At 37.2% G+C, this 14286-nt stretch overlaps 1 protein-coding gene across 9 annotated transcripts in view; it reads left to right on the top strand.

Moving 5' to 3' along the window:
• Positions 1–14286, top strand: part of WDR17 (WD repeat domain 17) — a 107144-nt gene that overhangs the window by 49318 nt on the left and 43540 nt on the right. For 8 of the 9 annotated variants that reach the window (XR_006172579.2, XM_024101118.3, XM_005304183.4 and 5 more), the window contains 5 exons: positions 67–195; positions 1834–2017; positions 4758–4988; positions 11788–12039; positions 12660–12782. Coding sequence is in view for 8 of the 9 variants with exons in the window: in XM_005304183.4 (XP_005304240.1) it covers positions 67–195; positions 1834–2017; positions 4758–4988; positions 11788–12039; positions 12660–12782 (919 nt within the window). In the remaining variant the exon portion in view is untranslated. Of the gene's footprint in view, positions 1–66; positions 196–1833; positions 2018–4757; positions 4989–8057; positions 8209–11787; positions 12040–12659; positions 12783–14286 lie in introns of those variants that run through there. The other variant, XM_024101119.3, reaches the window with a different exon arrangement.

The raw sequence follows: 14286 nt of genomic DNA on the forward strand, positions 1-14286 counted from the left end.
CATTGTTGGCTCATTAAAAAAGTGTCCTGTCTCTATTTCTCAGTTCCATAAATTTATTTTTTATAGGCAAAGATGTCACAGGTTAAGCAAGTGGGCCTTTTAGCTGCTGGATGTCAGCCTTGGAACAAAGATGTATGTGCTGCTAGTGGGGATAGATTTGCTTATTGTGCCACACTTGCTATTTATATTTACCAGGTAAGATTATTTTTTTCTCAATAGACTACTTACTTTAGAACATTGTTCTTTGCTTTCTACTTCACTTTCATCCCTTTCAAGAAACGTTCTTGTAGTTTTGAAGTGCGATTATAGTCAGAAAAATGACTGTATAGAACTGGCATCTTTTTACTCAACAGATCTACTCCAAAACAATTAAAAAAAATATTGTTACAATTTGTTACTCAGGTCAGCATTGCAGAGCCAGTGTAGATATGAGAAAGGGAGCAAGATTCCATGCTGGCTTGTGCATCACTTTCAGAATTGTGTAGCACTGATAAGGAAATGTCAGGATTAGATTAACTGCACGCTCTCCCTTAAATGGAACATAGTGGGGAAACAGGAAGTGGGCCCAGAGGGGTTCCTGGTATACTCTGATGAGACCAAGCTGGTGTGGGGTGTGTGCAAGCTGCACTTGTTTGTTTGTTTGTTTGTTTTTTATATTAACTTTAATAAACCCCCAGTTTTAAATCCATCTCTGGTTTGGGAGTGGAACAATTGTTCATAATAGGGTAAAACATCTCTGCAGCAAATAGAGTAAGTGAGGTGCATATTATAGAGCTCAAGTGAAGGGATAAACAGAAGCCTTGCCCGCTGCCTGTGGGCTGCAAAGTACTAACCATTGCTTATACTGCCAAAAAATGACATACAACATATAGTCAAAATTATAGTAGCCATTAATACAATATGTATCGTATTACATATGTAAAACGAAACCTTGTATACCGGAGCTTCTCCCTGGGTCATTTCCCCTTCTTTGCTGTACTAAACCAAAAAAGCCAGCTAAGGACACTGAATATACATGAAAGTAATATTAATAGTTTGACTTAAGGTGAAAAAATCAGAGTTAAATCTTTACTAAGTCTTTAATCAATCATGTTGTATTAAAATGAGACAAACATAGGTTGATCCATAAATTCTGGAGTTTCTGGATTTGAAGAGTTGGATACACATTAGTGGCACTAAATACAGGTTCCTGGAGATTATGTTGATTGCTTGATATTGCAAACTCTCACTGATTTCATTCAAAGCAAGATGAGACCAACTGTATTTTACAAATCACTGTATCATGAGTAAATGTTTTAGGTTGATTCAATAGCTTTCCATTAATTCCAGTGTCAAATTGTTATTTGTCTATGATTAGAGCAAGGTTCCAGGAATCATAAATTCTGTTCTCAGCTCTGCCACTGACTGGCTGTGTGATGTAGAGCAAATCTCTTTGTGCTCCAGTTTAGCCATCTGTAAAATAGGTATAATATCTGTAAAGTACTTTAAAATTCTGATATGAGCAGTGCTATAGAAGTGAAATAAAAGAAGTTACTATATGAAACACATGGAAGTAATTTTTTAGGAGGGAGGGGAGGGGCTTAACTGAATATTGACACATTTTCCCTGCAATTAAAATTTATATGGACCTAGCTTATTAAAGTTGCAAGTACTTGGACTTGTTAAATGCAGTGGAAATCAGATTGTAGTCTTTTAAGTATGGTAAGCTTCATATTCTTGTCCATTAGTGACTTGAGCTGCTACACTATCCAACTTAGCAATATATGCCATAGATACTAAGCGAGTTTACTGAAATTTGAGTATCTAAAATAAATTTGTTTTGTTTTTTTTTAGTTGGATCACCGATATAATGAATTCAAACTCCGGGCAATTATGTCTGAGCATAAAAAGACAATCACAGCAATATCTTGGTGTCCCCACAACCCTGACATGTTTGCAAGTGCCAGTGCAGATAATTTAGTGATCATTTGGAATGTGGCTGAACAAAAAGCTGTTGCAAAACTGGACAGTACAAAAGGTATCGGAGACACAGAGGTTTATTTCTTATAGCTCTTCATCTTTGAAATAGCAGAAATACTCGCAATGTACTAAATGTTGAATGATTGGTAGAGAACGTTTTAGAAGTTGAACAGTTATAGATGGAGCACAAAATTCTTTAGCCTCACTTCTACTGTAGTTCATTGTAGAATATGATAAAACACAGTGTTTTTGTACATTGTTCTGAACTGTAGTAATTGCTGAAAAACTGAATTTTTCAACTCTTCTTACAGCCTTTCAAAATGCCTTGTACTCAGGGCAAGTTTATTTGTTTGTTTTTTATTGGCAAGTAAAATAGTATCAATTATCATCAGTCATCATAGTGAAATGTAGGCAATTACGATTTATGATTTGGATATGAATTTTCATGACAGTTTTGCAAGGCTGAACACAAATAAAACCTGGTCTACAACAAAGGCTGCTGTTCAGATAAGGCCATTTACTAATAATGATCACACTTAAATTCTAAAATATAGTTTTTGGTTCATTTTAGATAAACATCCTAATGTGCAGCTAGCTCTTCTCAAAAGTATGAAACTGTTGATCCAACCCTATTGTCTTCCAATGAGTTTTCCAACAGGCTGAGTGTAATAACTTCCTCTGCAACAAGCCTGAGTTCCTTCCCTGCAAGCAGCTAGTGCACCCCAGGTGCTTTCCTGCAGTCAGTTTCTTCAACATGTGCCCTCTTCAATCCTCAAAAAGAAGAACAGGAGTACTTGTGGCACCTTAGAGACTAACAAATTTATTAGAGCATAAGGTTTCGTGGACTACAGCCCACTTCTTCGGATGCATATAGAATGGAACATATATTGAGGAGATATATATACACACATACAGAGAGCATAAACAGGTGGGAGTTGTCTTACCAACTCTGAGAGGCCAATTAATTAAGAGAAAAAAAAACTTTTGAAGTGATAATCAAGCTAGCCCAGTACAGACAGTACAGACAGTACTGGGCTAGCTTGATTATCACTTCAAAAGTTTTTTTTTCTCTTAATTAATTGGCCTCTCAGAGTTGGTAAGACAACTCCCACCTGTTTATGCTCTCTGTATGTGTGTATATATATCTCCTCAATATATGTTCCATTCTATATGCATCCGAAGAAGTGGGCTGTAGTCCACGAAAGCTTATGCTCTAATAAATTTGTTAGTCTCTAAGGTGCCACAAGTACTCCTGTTCTTCTTTTTGCGGATACAGACTAACACGGCTGTTACTCTGAAACCTCTTCAATCCTGTACCTTTTCAAGTTCTGTTATGTTCAGAAGGTCTGGGAGCCTCTCTTGGGCTTCTCAAACTTTCTGGTGCTCTGAGGCTTCCCATTTTGTTATTTTCTAGAGTATATGGCATGTCTTTGAAAACCTTACGTGCTGTGAGATCTAAAGGTCACATGAAAGCACAAATAGTGGGCAAGGAAATCTGAATTGATTCAACCCTGATAAAAACTTTACTTTTGCTCAGGATATGGGTTAAAATCAGTACTGGTATTTATTTTTTAAGAACCAGTTGATCAATCCTAAATAATTACCGGAGTCCATGATTGAATTTGAAGGAGATAGGAGGTACATAAATGGGATATGAAAACTATGTTGCTCACCGCTTTTATTTTCAGAATAAACTGTGTTAAAACCCCTTATTAACTTTACATTTGTAGCATATCCGATATCTCTGATGGTACTAGTACAAAAAAGTACCTAAATAAAATGTGCATGGGAGGCTTGGGGAAATATATATTATTGAGATTGTTCTTTGATCACACCTTGCAATCTAATTTTTATGATTGTGGAGTATTGCAGTGTGGTAAATGCTGAGGTCACACTTACAACTTGGATACTTGAAATTAGGTGCCTGTGTCCATATCTAAGCACCTAAATAAAAGTGATCTGATTTTCAGAAGTGCTAAGCACCTATAGCTCCCACTGATTACAAAACTTTAAAGTTCAGGTGCAGTTATCTGCTCCTGTAGTCTTAGACCAGGTGTACACTACCACTTATTTCAGTGTGAATAAGCCACTCCCCTGAGCGACATAAGTTACACTGGCCTAAGTGCTGGTGTGAACAGCGTTATGTCATCAGGAGAGCTTCTCCCGCCAACATAGCTACTGCTTTTTGTGGAGGTAGATTTATTATGCCGATGGGAGAGCTCTCCCCTGTCAGCATAGAGCGTCTTCACCAGATTCACTACAGGGGGCGGAGTTGCATCAGTGTACCTGTGCCAATATAGCACTTCTAGTGTAGATTAGCCCACTATGGTTAGACTTCCTGGGTTTTTGCCAAAACGTAAATACATTTTGTAAAAGTTTGCAAGTGGTTTTGTTTTTTAACTGATTAATAACAGTTCATTACTCTTACTGTAAGGTAAGTATTTGTGTAAGGATGAACATATAGGAGCAGGCTGATCTTCAGTCATATGAATAACTCCCTTTGGCACTAGTAGAAGTTAAGCATGTGTACCACAGTATAGTCCGCTGCCATGTAATACATAAAATTTTCACTCTTTGAAAATGCGTAAGTAGAGTTTACTTTTATGCCATGCCAAGTACACACAATTGTATACGCTTAGACTGAAGTCTGTAAAATATGTTTAACGTATTACTTTACTAGTAATTTAAGATCTGCAGCTTTTCAAGACCAATGTCAGTAATGGGCTAAGAATATTTGATAGATAATAGCATTCTAAACTTCAAATGCTAGTTCTTACATTTTTTTTTAAATGTTTCAGGGGTTCCTGCCTCACTTAGTTGGTGCTGGAATGCAGGTGATGCAGTTGCATTTGTTTCCCATAGAGGCCCATTGTATATTTGGACTATCTCAGGACCAGACAGTGGGGTAGCTGTACATAAAGAAGCACATAGTTTCTTGTCAGACATTTGTCTATTTAGATGGCATCCAAAGAAGAAAGGAAAAGTAGTATTTGGACACACTGATGGAAGTCTTTCTATTTTTCAACCAGGTGAAAATTTATTTGATAAAGTAATTATTGGCCACTGTACAATTTTTGTTGTTATATTCTCTAGTTTAGATTTTATAGAAACTTTTATATAAAATTTGTTCAGAGTATAGTAGTGTTCCTACTCACTGCATATGACAAAAATACATCTGATTTAGCTCGAGAAAATTCAGAATCTTTTGTCTTTGTATTGAATCCTATTTGGTTATCAAATCAACACTGCATCTTTAAAATGTGTATAGTAAGCAGATTCTGAGGGTGTGATAACAGCCCTCTACTCCAAACTTTTGATCTGCCACTATACTGATGTTTGCCAGGAACTACTGATCTCCTAATTTTATTTGTTTGGATTGTTATTTATTGAATGTTCTAATTGTTGAATGTTCAATCCTCTACCCTTTTTTTTTTTTTGGTAAACAAATCAGCAATTGTGAACCCAGATCTAAGATTCTGTCTCCTATTAAAGCATATTAGGGAAAAGAACTGTCTTTTTAATTTATCTGTAATGCACCTAGCACATTTTTGTATGCTTTATAAATAGCACAGTGTTGTATTAAATGCACATTCCTTGAAGGAGTATGTGAAGTTTTCCTTTGGAGCTAAGTAGTTAATTCTCTTTCATACGTGCCTCACTGCTTGGTGAGGAAAGATGACCCTCGGTGATGACCATTCTTGTGTCCCAGGGTATGTATTTTTTTTCTTGCTCTGACAACTGACTTTGAATATTAGGGGAGGAAGAATCTCCTCTAAACCAGATGTGAGTTTTTGGACAATGCTAAAAACCATGTTAGAATTCTTGTATTTCTCCTTCTGCTGCTCTTTGTACCAAATTAGCACTTCCAAAGGCTATACTTTTTCTGACTATGCATTACTTCCAGTAGTGCTGTCTCAGCCTAATGGAAAGCATCAGTAAAAAGAAAATATATGATTTACTCTTGGGCCATGTACACACATGTGGGTTTGGCCAAAATGATTTGAAGGCGAAAATAGGAGTAATAGGTTTAGGAATTAGATATTTCAAGAGTGTAAGAAACTTGCAAAGGTAAGTAGAACTCTGGCTAACATGGCGAACAATAATGTGAGTTTTTAACCACTTGATGTCAGCATTATTCATTACTCTTGGGGAAATCTCAGCTCCCAGCAGCATAGAATTGACTTCAGATTAAACCAAGGGGAACAGTGGGGGGCAAAAAACCTAGCTTGTTTCAAGACTGAGCTTGATAAGTTTATGGAGGGGATGGTACCAGGAGATTGCTACAATGGCATGTGGCCCATCTGCGACTGCTAGTAGCAAAAATCCCCAATGACTGGAAATGGGGCACTAGATGGGGAGGGCTCTGAGTTACTACAGAGAATTCTTTCCCAGCATATGGCTGATGGGTCTTGCCGGGATGCTCAGGGTTCAACAAGTTGCCATATTTGGAGTTAGGAAGGAATTTTCAGCCAGGTCAGATTGGCAGAGACCCTGGGGGGGGGGAGGGGGAGGGTTCGCCTTCCTTTGCAGCATGGGTCACTTACTGGTTTAAACTAGAGTAAATGATGGATTCTTTCTAACTTGACGTCTTTAAATCATTATTTGAGGACTACAGTATCTCAGCCACAGGTGATGGGGCTATTACAAGAGGGGATAGCTGAAGTTCTATGTCCTGCAATGTGCAGGTCAGACTAGATGGTCCCTTCTGGCCTTAAAGTCTATGAGTGTAAACACAGAGGTATAGCCTACAGTTTTCTGATTAGGATTGTTTTGGTTTGAGTGAGATCATTATTACAACTTGGACTCATTCACTGGAGCCTTGTTCTATAGAATAAAATCTAGCAATTTTACATCACTCTGCTATGACTAAAATATAAATTCCACACTTTTGCATTCAAGCAGAGAATATAATTAGTTGACGTCTTGGTCCCTGCAAACAGTTTAGCATGTGACTAACTTTACTTACTTGAATAGTCCCATTATAGCAAATAGGACTACTCACAAGAGAAAAGTTAGGCTGTGCATAAGTGGATCAGACCCTAAATCAGAAGGTAAATACCAAATAGTTGCTAGAAAACCCTTATTAAGACAGTCTGAGCCAGAAGATAGTTTAGCTCTCACTGAGGATTGCTCTGATTTGAGAAAATTTGCTTACAATAATAAATCTGAATATTTAAATTCACAGGATTTCTTGGATTTGCAACTGTGATGGCTACCATTGTATTACCATTATGACTTTGAAAAGAGAGAAATGGTTTTGTTTATTTGTTCTCTAAAAATGTAGCATAGAGCCAATAGCTGATTTTTACCCTTCTATTGATGCCACAAAGACAGCCTACCCCAGGTCAACACCACACTGATCTACAGACCCAGGCCCTTCCTGTACATGGTGGAATAGCTATAAATAGTTTTCAAAATGGACACATTTATGATTCGTCCATCTCAAAAAGAGATAGACTCGACCAAGCTCACCATCTACTTCAGAAGATAATACAAAACATAATAAGGTTATATACAAAAATAATCCATGAGATCTTAGAACTCTCAAAATAGCTCAATTGAAATTAATTTTCCTAAAATAAATATTGGAGGTGTGCTGAATTGTTTTAATGAAAAGTGGTGCATGAGCTGGCCATGATTGCAGAGGCAATGCATAACTGTTGATGGGGGGGAGGGGACATAATTTAAAGGTTCTGGGAGGGTACGTGACCACCCCACAGAGATTTTCAAACTGTGGGGCATGCCCCCTGGGGGGGGAGCAGAGGGACATTGGGGGGAGCAAGTGGTGATGCCAGGTGGCTCAGGTCACCTGAGCCACCTGGCATCACCACTTGCTCCCCCCAATGTCCCTCTGCTCCCCCCAATGATAACCCTGTGCACTGGGGCTTGAGGAAGGAGCACCACCTCCACCCCCTGAGTCATCTCAGCAGGCCACCCAGTCTGGATTTGAGGGTGAAACCAAAAAATCAGGGAGGGGGCATGTTACCCAGCGTGCTTCCCCACATGTCACCTCTGCGTGTTTGGAATATTCTGTTAAAACTGATAAGTCCATTTTGTTTTCCTTGGTGGGTGTATGCACACCCTAGCAATGCTGGTGGAATGGGAACTGATATGGTTTTATCAAATCTGGATTCTGCAATTGGAAAAACGCACTTTATCAAGGCAAAGGTTTAATCAAACATGAGAAATGCTTAGTCCACTTGAATACAATGGCTGATGGGATTGCAACAAGGACAAGAGAAGCTACAGGTAATTTTTTGATATTTCTACATTTCACATTTATATTTTCATGTCATTCTGCTGAGATTCACAAATCAAGTAGTGTCAAATCACGGGTCAAGACCCAAGTCCTGCACAAAATCATACATATACCTCCACATCCTTGACGTATCCTAAAGCCTACTCTTTAGCACCTATAAACTTTAAATCCCTTATCTGGAGGAAAACTCCAAAACTTGATGTGGTAGATCCAGCATACAAAAAAATTACTATTTTTATGATTTCAGTTTATTAATTTGCTCAATATCATTAATGATTTATGAATTTGATATTTATTTTATCATAACTTCCTTTTTCAGATGCCACAATTGCTGCTTTGGTGTCATCCTCACAAATTGAAAGAAACAGATACAGTTTAAAACCCTCACAAAAATTAATCAGTTTGCTGTGATAAATGAGTTGCCTCTGAGGGATCAAGATATAATAAACGTCAAGGACATAGATCTTACTTTGAACAACTCATCAGGAATTTTCATCAACCTACTTAAGTTTACTGTAGGACAAGATCCAAAATTCAAAGATGCTCTGAAAACCATTCCAAAAAATGCAAAGTACACTTCTGCTGAAATTCAGAATGAAATAACTGATATAATGAAGATTGTTTTGAAAGATATTGTTGAAGCGATTCAGAAAAAATAGTGATGTTAAGTTCTTCTGCCTGAACTGTGATACTACAAAGGCTGCTGTGAATGTAGGAAACGTGTCCACTGTTTTACACTACTATGTTGATTTCAAAGCCAAAAAGAGACTTATTGGAGTGGCCCAATAGCATGGTATCACTGCTGAAGATGTTACACAACAGATTTTGAAAGACCTCCATGAGCTGTCTTGACCCTCAAAATACTTTATTCTTGCTTTGATGATGTCAAAGTGCAAAGGAAGTGTTTACAAATCCTTTTACAAGAGAGATTAAACAAGCAAATACACACACTGCTTGAATAACCAACTACATATGGTGGTCTCTTGTGTCTGACAGGAACTCAGCAGTGGCAGGTTTGTTCTCAAATTGTAATTTTCTATACAGTATTTTTCTATACTGTATAAAGGCTAGCACCTGCAAAGACTCATAGAAACAAGATGGACTGGTCACCTGAAAACCCCAGAAATAATTAATAGTAATTTGGAAGAGATTCAGAGTATTCGTCAGACTTTCTGAATGAATATAGTGCAAGAGGGATGTTGGAAGTTGCACAATCACTCATTCTTGTTCTTAGTTGAGGTTATGAGAATGGTTTTGAAAGTTTTTGCTTGTGTGAACAATTAGTTTCAGAAGGAAGTAATGCACCCTGCTAAAGGAGTTTAATTGATTACTATTGCCTGTGAAGAACTTCAACAGAAGAGAGAGATGTTTGAAGACTTTTTCCCAGACATTCGATCCAAGTACCGTGTTGTGAAAGATGTGTGTGATGAAGCATCAACATTAAGATGTGCCACCAAAAGAGCCATGGTATTGGCCCCAAAATTTCAAGATTCCATGGTCACTGAATACTTACCAGAATTCCAAAGTGTAAATGAGCATCAAAGGTCCCAAATTTGTCAAAAATCGATTGATGAAACCAGTGGTGAATTGCAAAGGAGATTTTATTAGAAGAATTCCGAGTTATACAAAAGCTTTCCAGCAATCTATTTCACCAGCTCTCCAGATGTCTTGAAATTGGAATCACCGAGTGTTTTGATTGACTTGCTTGGATTAGATACTGAGAAGGTGACAGTTGAAATGGCTGTATTTAAACCACTGATAGAAGAGAGAAATTGCAAGGGATTTTAAGAAGTTCTAGGTGCTGCCAATGAATTAAAGGAGGCTTTCCCGTCTATTTTTGAAATGTCTATAGTGGTCTTGAGAATTCTGTATTTGAATTGAATTGTCTATAGTGATCTTGAGTTTGTGAGAATTCCTTTTCTTGTTTGAAAAGAATTTTATCACACCCAGGGCTGAGCACCACCCATGACAGAAAGAGAAACCTAATTCTCCTGTTGTAGGAAAGTGATTTGACTGAAGAACTGAACCTGAATGCCTTTGTGGAAGAATTTAGATGCCATTATCCAAGGAGATTTCAACTTTAGTTTCATGAACAATCTTTGTTACACCCCACTTTCATGTTAAGATCTATACTTTTATATTTCTGAATCTTTGAGTGTTGGAATATTTGTTATACTGAACAATCATATAAATATGTATCTTATTTTTCCTTATTTCATAACAATAAAGTAAAAAAAAAAAAGCCTCTGACTGAGACTATGGTTTTCGCTAAGTACATGAAATTTTGAAGGCAAGCACAACAGCATCTCTTGTCATGCAGTCCTCTACCCCATGTCAATGTGCTAGCTATGGGCCTGAGACAAACTAACAGAAATGTATATCAATTATGCTCCTATTCACTGTTATCCAGTCTGATGTGTATTACTTGCCCCAACAGCAGCAGCAACAGGTGGTGTTTAATTCTACCATACCATAAGTACCATACACCTGTAAGCAAACACACCTACCAAATTATAGTGTGAATTATTTTAATACTCAAAGAAAAATGTTCCCCAGTGAACAGACTTTTTGATTCAGTTTTTTAATGCTAACTGAAGTAGTTTTTGTTTCTGTTCTACGTCAGTGATTAAATGAAATCCACCAGAGGGATAACAGATAGCTTTTAATATTTGTCAAAATGTGACAAATTAATGGCATTCCTAGTTGTCAAAATTCAAAAGTAGATAAAAGCTGAATAAATTTAGAGATAATTAATGAATTCATTGTTTCTAGGGAAGTAGCACAGCATGTTCATTTATTTATTTTGAATAGAACACCATCGCTTTAAAAAACAAAGATTTGTGTTATCTGTGAGTGGGATTGTTTTTTGTAATATCAAAAATCAGTGCTAGCTTTCCATAATATTGGATAATGATGATCATAACACAAGTTACTGAGCTCACTGCTGGGGTAGCTGAGTGATATTTGATGTGCTGATATATACTGGATGTCAGTCTCGATGATGTAAGGGTCCCTTCTGGTATCATACTCAGACTCTATTTGTTATTTATCCACTCCTGAATTTGAACAAATGATGTAACAAAAACAATTGTCCATTTACATTTGAAAAAATAAGTTATTACATTGATTACTCTGACTCATTATCACTGTCTTTCTCCTGGTTTATATCACTCTTCTTTTCTTTGCTCATATTTTATTTTGTTTGTGCAGATGTATTTACCTAAAACCAGCTTGCATCTGGGGCCTGATGCTGCGAACCCATGAATAAGGGTTTGCAGGATCTAAACCTGTAAACATGAACAACCATTTTCACTCTATTTTTTCTATTATTAAGATAAAAAGGAAGCAGTGGAAATGTCTGCTGGAGTCAGACCTTTGTTAGTAAGTGCAGCAGAGGATGAGCTTTGCTGGCTTCACTAGTACAGCCTGTGGAAGAAGCTACAGAATGTGTTGGGGGGAAATACGGATTGTTTGTCAGCCTAAGCAGACATAACAAAACTGCATAAATCACTGTAATTGATACACATTATATCTAATTTAAGGTGGTCTGTTTCCTTTTGCTTTTAAAGGTTCTAAGAGTCAGAAACATGTCCTAAGACCAGAGTCTCTTGAAGGGACAGATGAGGAGGATCCAGTGACAGCCCTGGAATGGGACCCTCTGTCGACTGATTATCTTCTTGTTGCTAATTTACATAATGGCATTCGACTAGTTGATTCTGAGTCTCTCTGCTGTATCACAGTATTTAATTTTCCTAGTGCAGCAGCATCAGTTCAGTGCTTAGCCTGGGTTCCTAGTGCTCCTGGAATGTTTATTACTGGAGGTAATCTTTTCTTATTGTTGATAGTTTATTGAATGGTTATAAATATAGCATTGAATCTCCAAAATAGGTACTGTACTTCATGTTTAATCTTTTCTATACCTTTGACTTTAATATCAATAGAAACAGAAATATTTTAACGTATTCTAGAAAAAATGAATGCATAAAACAGATGCAAACAGTTTTGCCATGAGTTTATCAGCATGGATTACAATGGGCTGGGGGATGGGCATAAGCAAGCAAACCATTCCCCACTCCCCCACTTCCATTTCTGTTATTTTTGGAGCTCTCTTGTTCCAATCCTTTCTCTTTTCTGAACCAGAGAGCGAAGGGGAAATTGTGGTTGAATTGTGGGAGAATTGTTGGAGTAGTAGAGAGAGAGGAAGGGTGAATGAGAGAATATTTTATGCTGTTGTTGATAGGTTTACCCACTGTACTCGAAGAATGAACATCTGTAATTTAAAGTAACATTATTGTGAAGATGTAAAAGCCTGCTTGTAACATTATTTTAAGATTATACATTTAATTCAATGTTTCACTTTTTTATTAATTTGGTGCTTAAATTATGTACATTGTTTATGTAGAAAAAACATTAATAAATGGAGCTTTTTTTAAAATCTCAGATTCTCAGGTTGGAGTGTTACGTATTTGGAATGTTTCACGCACAACACCTATAGATAATTTTAAATTGAAGAAAACAGGGTTCCATGGTTTACATGTGCTCAATTCTCCTCCAAAGAAAAAGTGTAAGTATATATTTTATTATTGTAATTCAGTGCAGTGGTTGCAAGTTTTTGACCCCAATGCATTTTTGGGCGGACTAAGTGCTATCAGATCAAACCTTTTGTTAAGTTCTTCCTTATTAGGCTGTCCCTCATGTAGGAATACTACAGTCTTGCTCCCAACCCCAGTGAAGTACCATATACATTCTCTTTTTATAACAGATACCTCATAACAATATGCAAAGCTTGTAGCCCCTTAGAATAGCTTTACACGGTAAACAAGGTAAGGCAAGCTTGGTGAGATAATATCTTTTATTGGACCAATTTCTGTTACTGAGAGCGACAAGCATTTGAGCTTATACAGAGATCTTTGTCTGGTCACACGTGACGCTGTCTGGAAGCTTCAAATCTTGTCACTCACACCAACAGATGTTGGTCTAATAATAGATACCTCACCCACCTTGTCTGTCTAATAACCTGGGACCAACATGGGTACAACAACACTGCATACATGTAAAGATGTGTAATGCAAGTTGTGTATTGATTCCGGTTCTCTAGGCCTTAATAGTTTAATAGTATAAAAATCAGAAAAGACATTTTGTTGACCACATAATCTCTTACCATGAAAAAGAGAGACTGAAAGGGAAGGTTACCTATTAGCATATCATCCACTTTCTCACTTTTATTCTATGAATTCTTCAAACTTGCTAGAACACATTTTTGCACTCTTTCACCAGCTTAGAGACAGTATTTTGAGAATGTTGCATCAAATTTAAGCTTCGTACCTCCACCTTCAAAGCTGCATATACTTATCCTCCCTTATTCAGCACACATTGTTCCTGTCCCCTCCACACTGCCGACTTTCCCACTCTCATCTGCCTATTTATCAACTTGTCCCATATTCATCTCCCTGTCTTTTTCTATGCAACCTCTATGCATTGTACAGCTTCCAAGTTACCAAGGCATAGATCCATATTTAAGTTCCTTTTAGAGACCCACTTCTGCCCTACTACAGATAATGAATCTACTTATCTTGTTGTTCCTGGTTCCTCTAACCTCTTTCTACCTGTTTGTTTTTCCTTAGACTATGAACTTCATTCAGGAAGGGAACCATCCCTTCTTGAATGTCTGTAGAGCACTTAGCACATCTTGGGCATTTCCAAAAACAAATAATAAAGATGATAATATTGGTCTTATTTAACTTCTGTTCTTCTGTTTTACGTCAGCCACCATTTTTCTACTACCAGTATCAATTCCTGTCACTTTTGTTACTGTTAGCTTGATATTTTGAGGGACACTATCAACTTGAATTTTTTGAAGAAGACTAATTTTCAAAAATTGTGGATTCTGACACAGCACCCTTTAAATGGTATAACCTGTTATTTTTTAAAAGTTTCTTGAATATTTTTCTAAGGGATTTCTCTGCTCCCCTGTTGATGTTTAGAAGGATTTATTGGGAGACACACAATATCAGATATGTTCAGGCCCACCCTCTCACCATGGAAACCTTCCTCCTTGTCAGCATCAA

Source organism: Chrysemys picta, chromosome 5, assembly GCF_011386835.1.
Source record: "Chrysemys picta bellii isolate R12L10 chromosome 5, ASM1138683v2, whole genome shotgun sequence".
NCBI classification, from domain to species: Eukaryota; Metazoa; Chordata; order Testudines; family Emydidae; genus Chrysemys; species Chrysemys picta.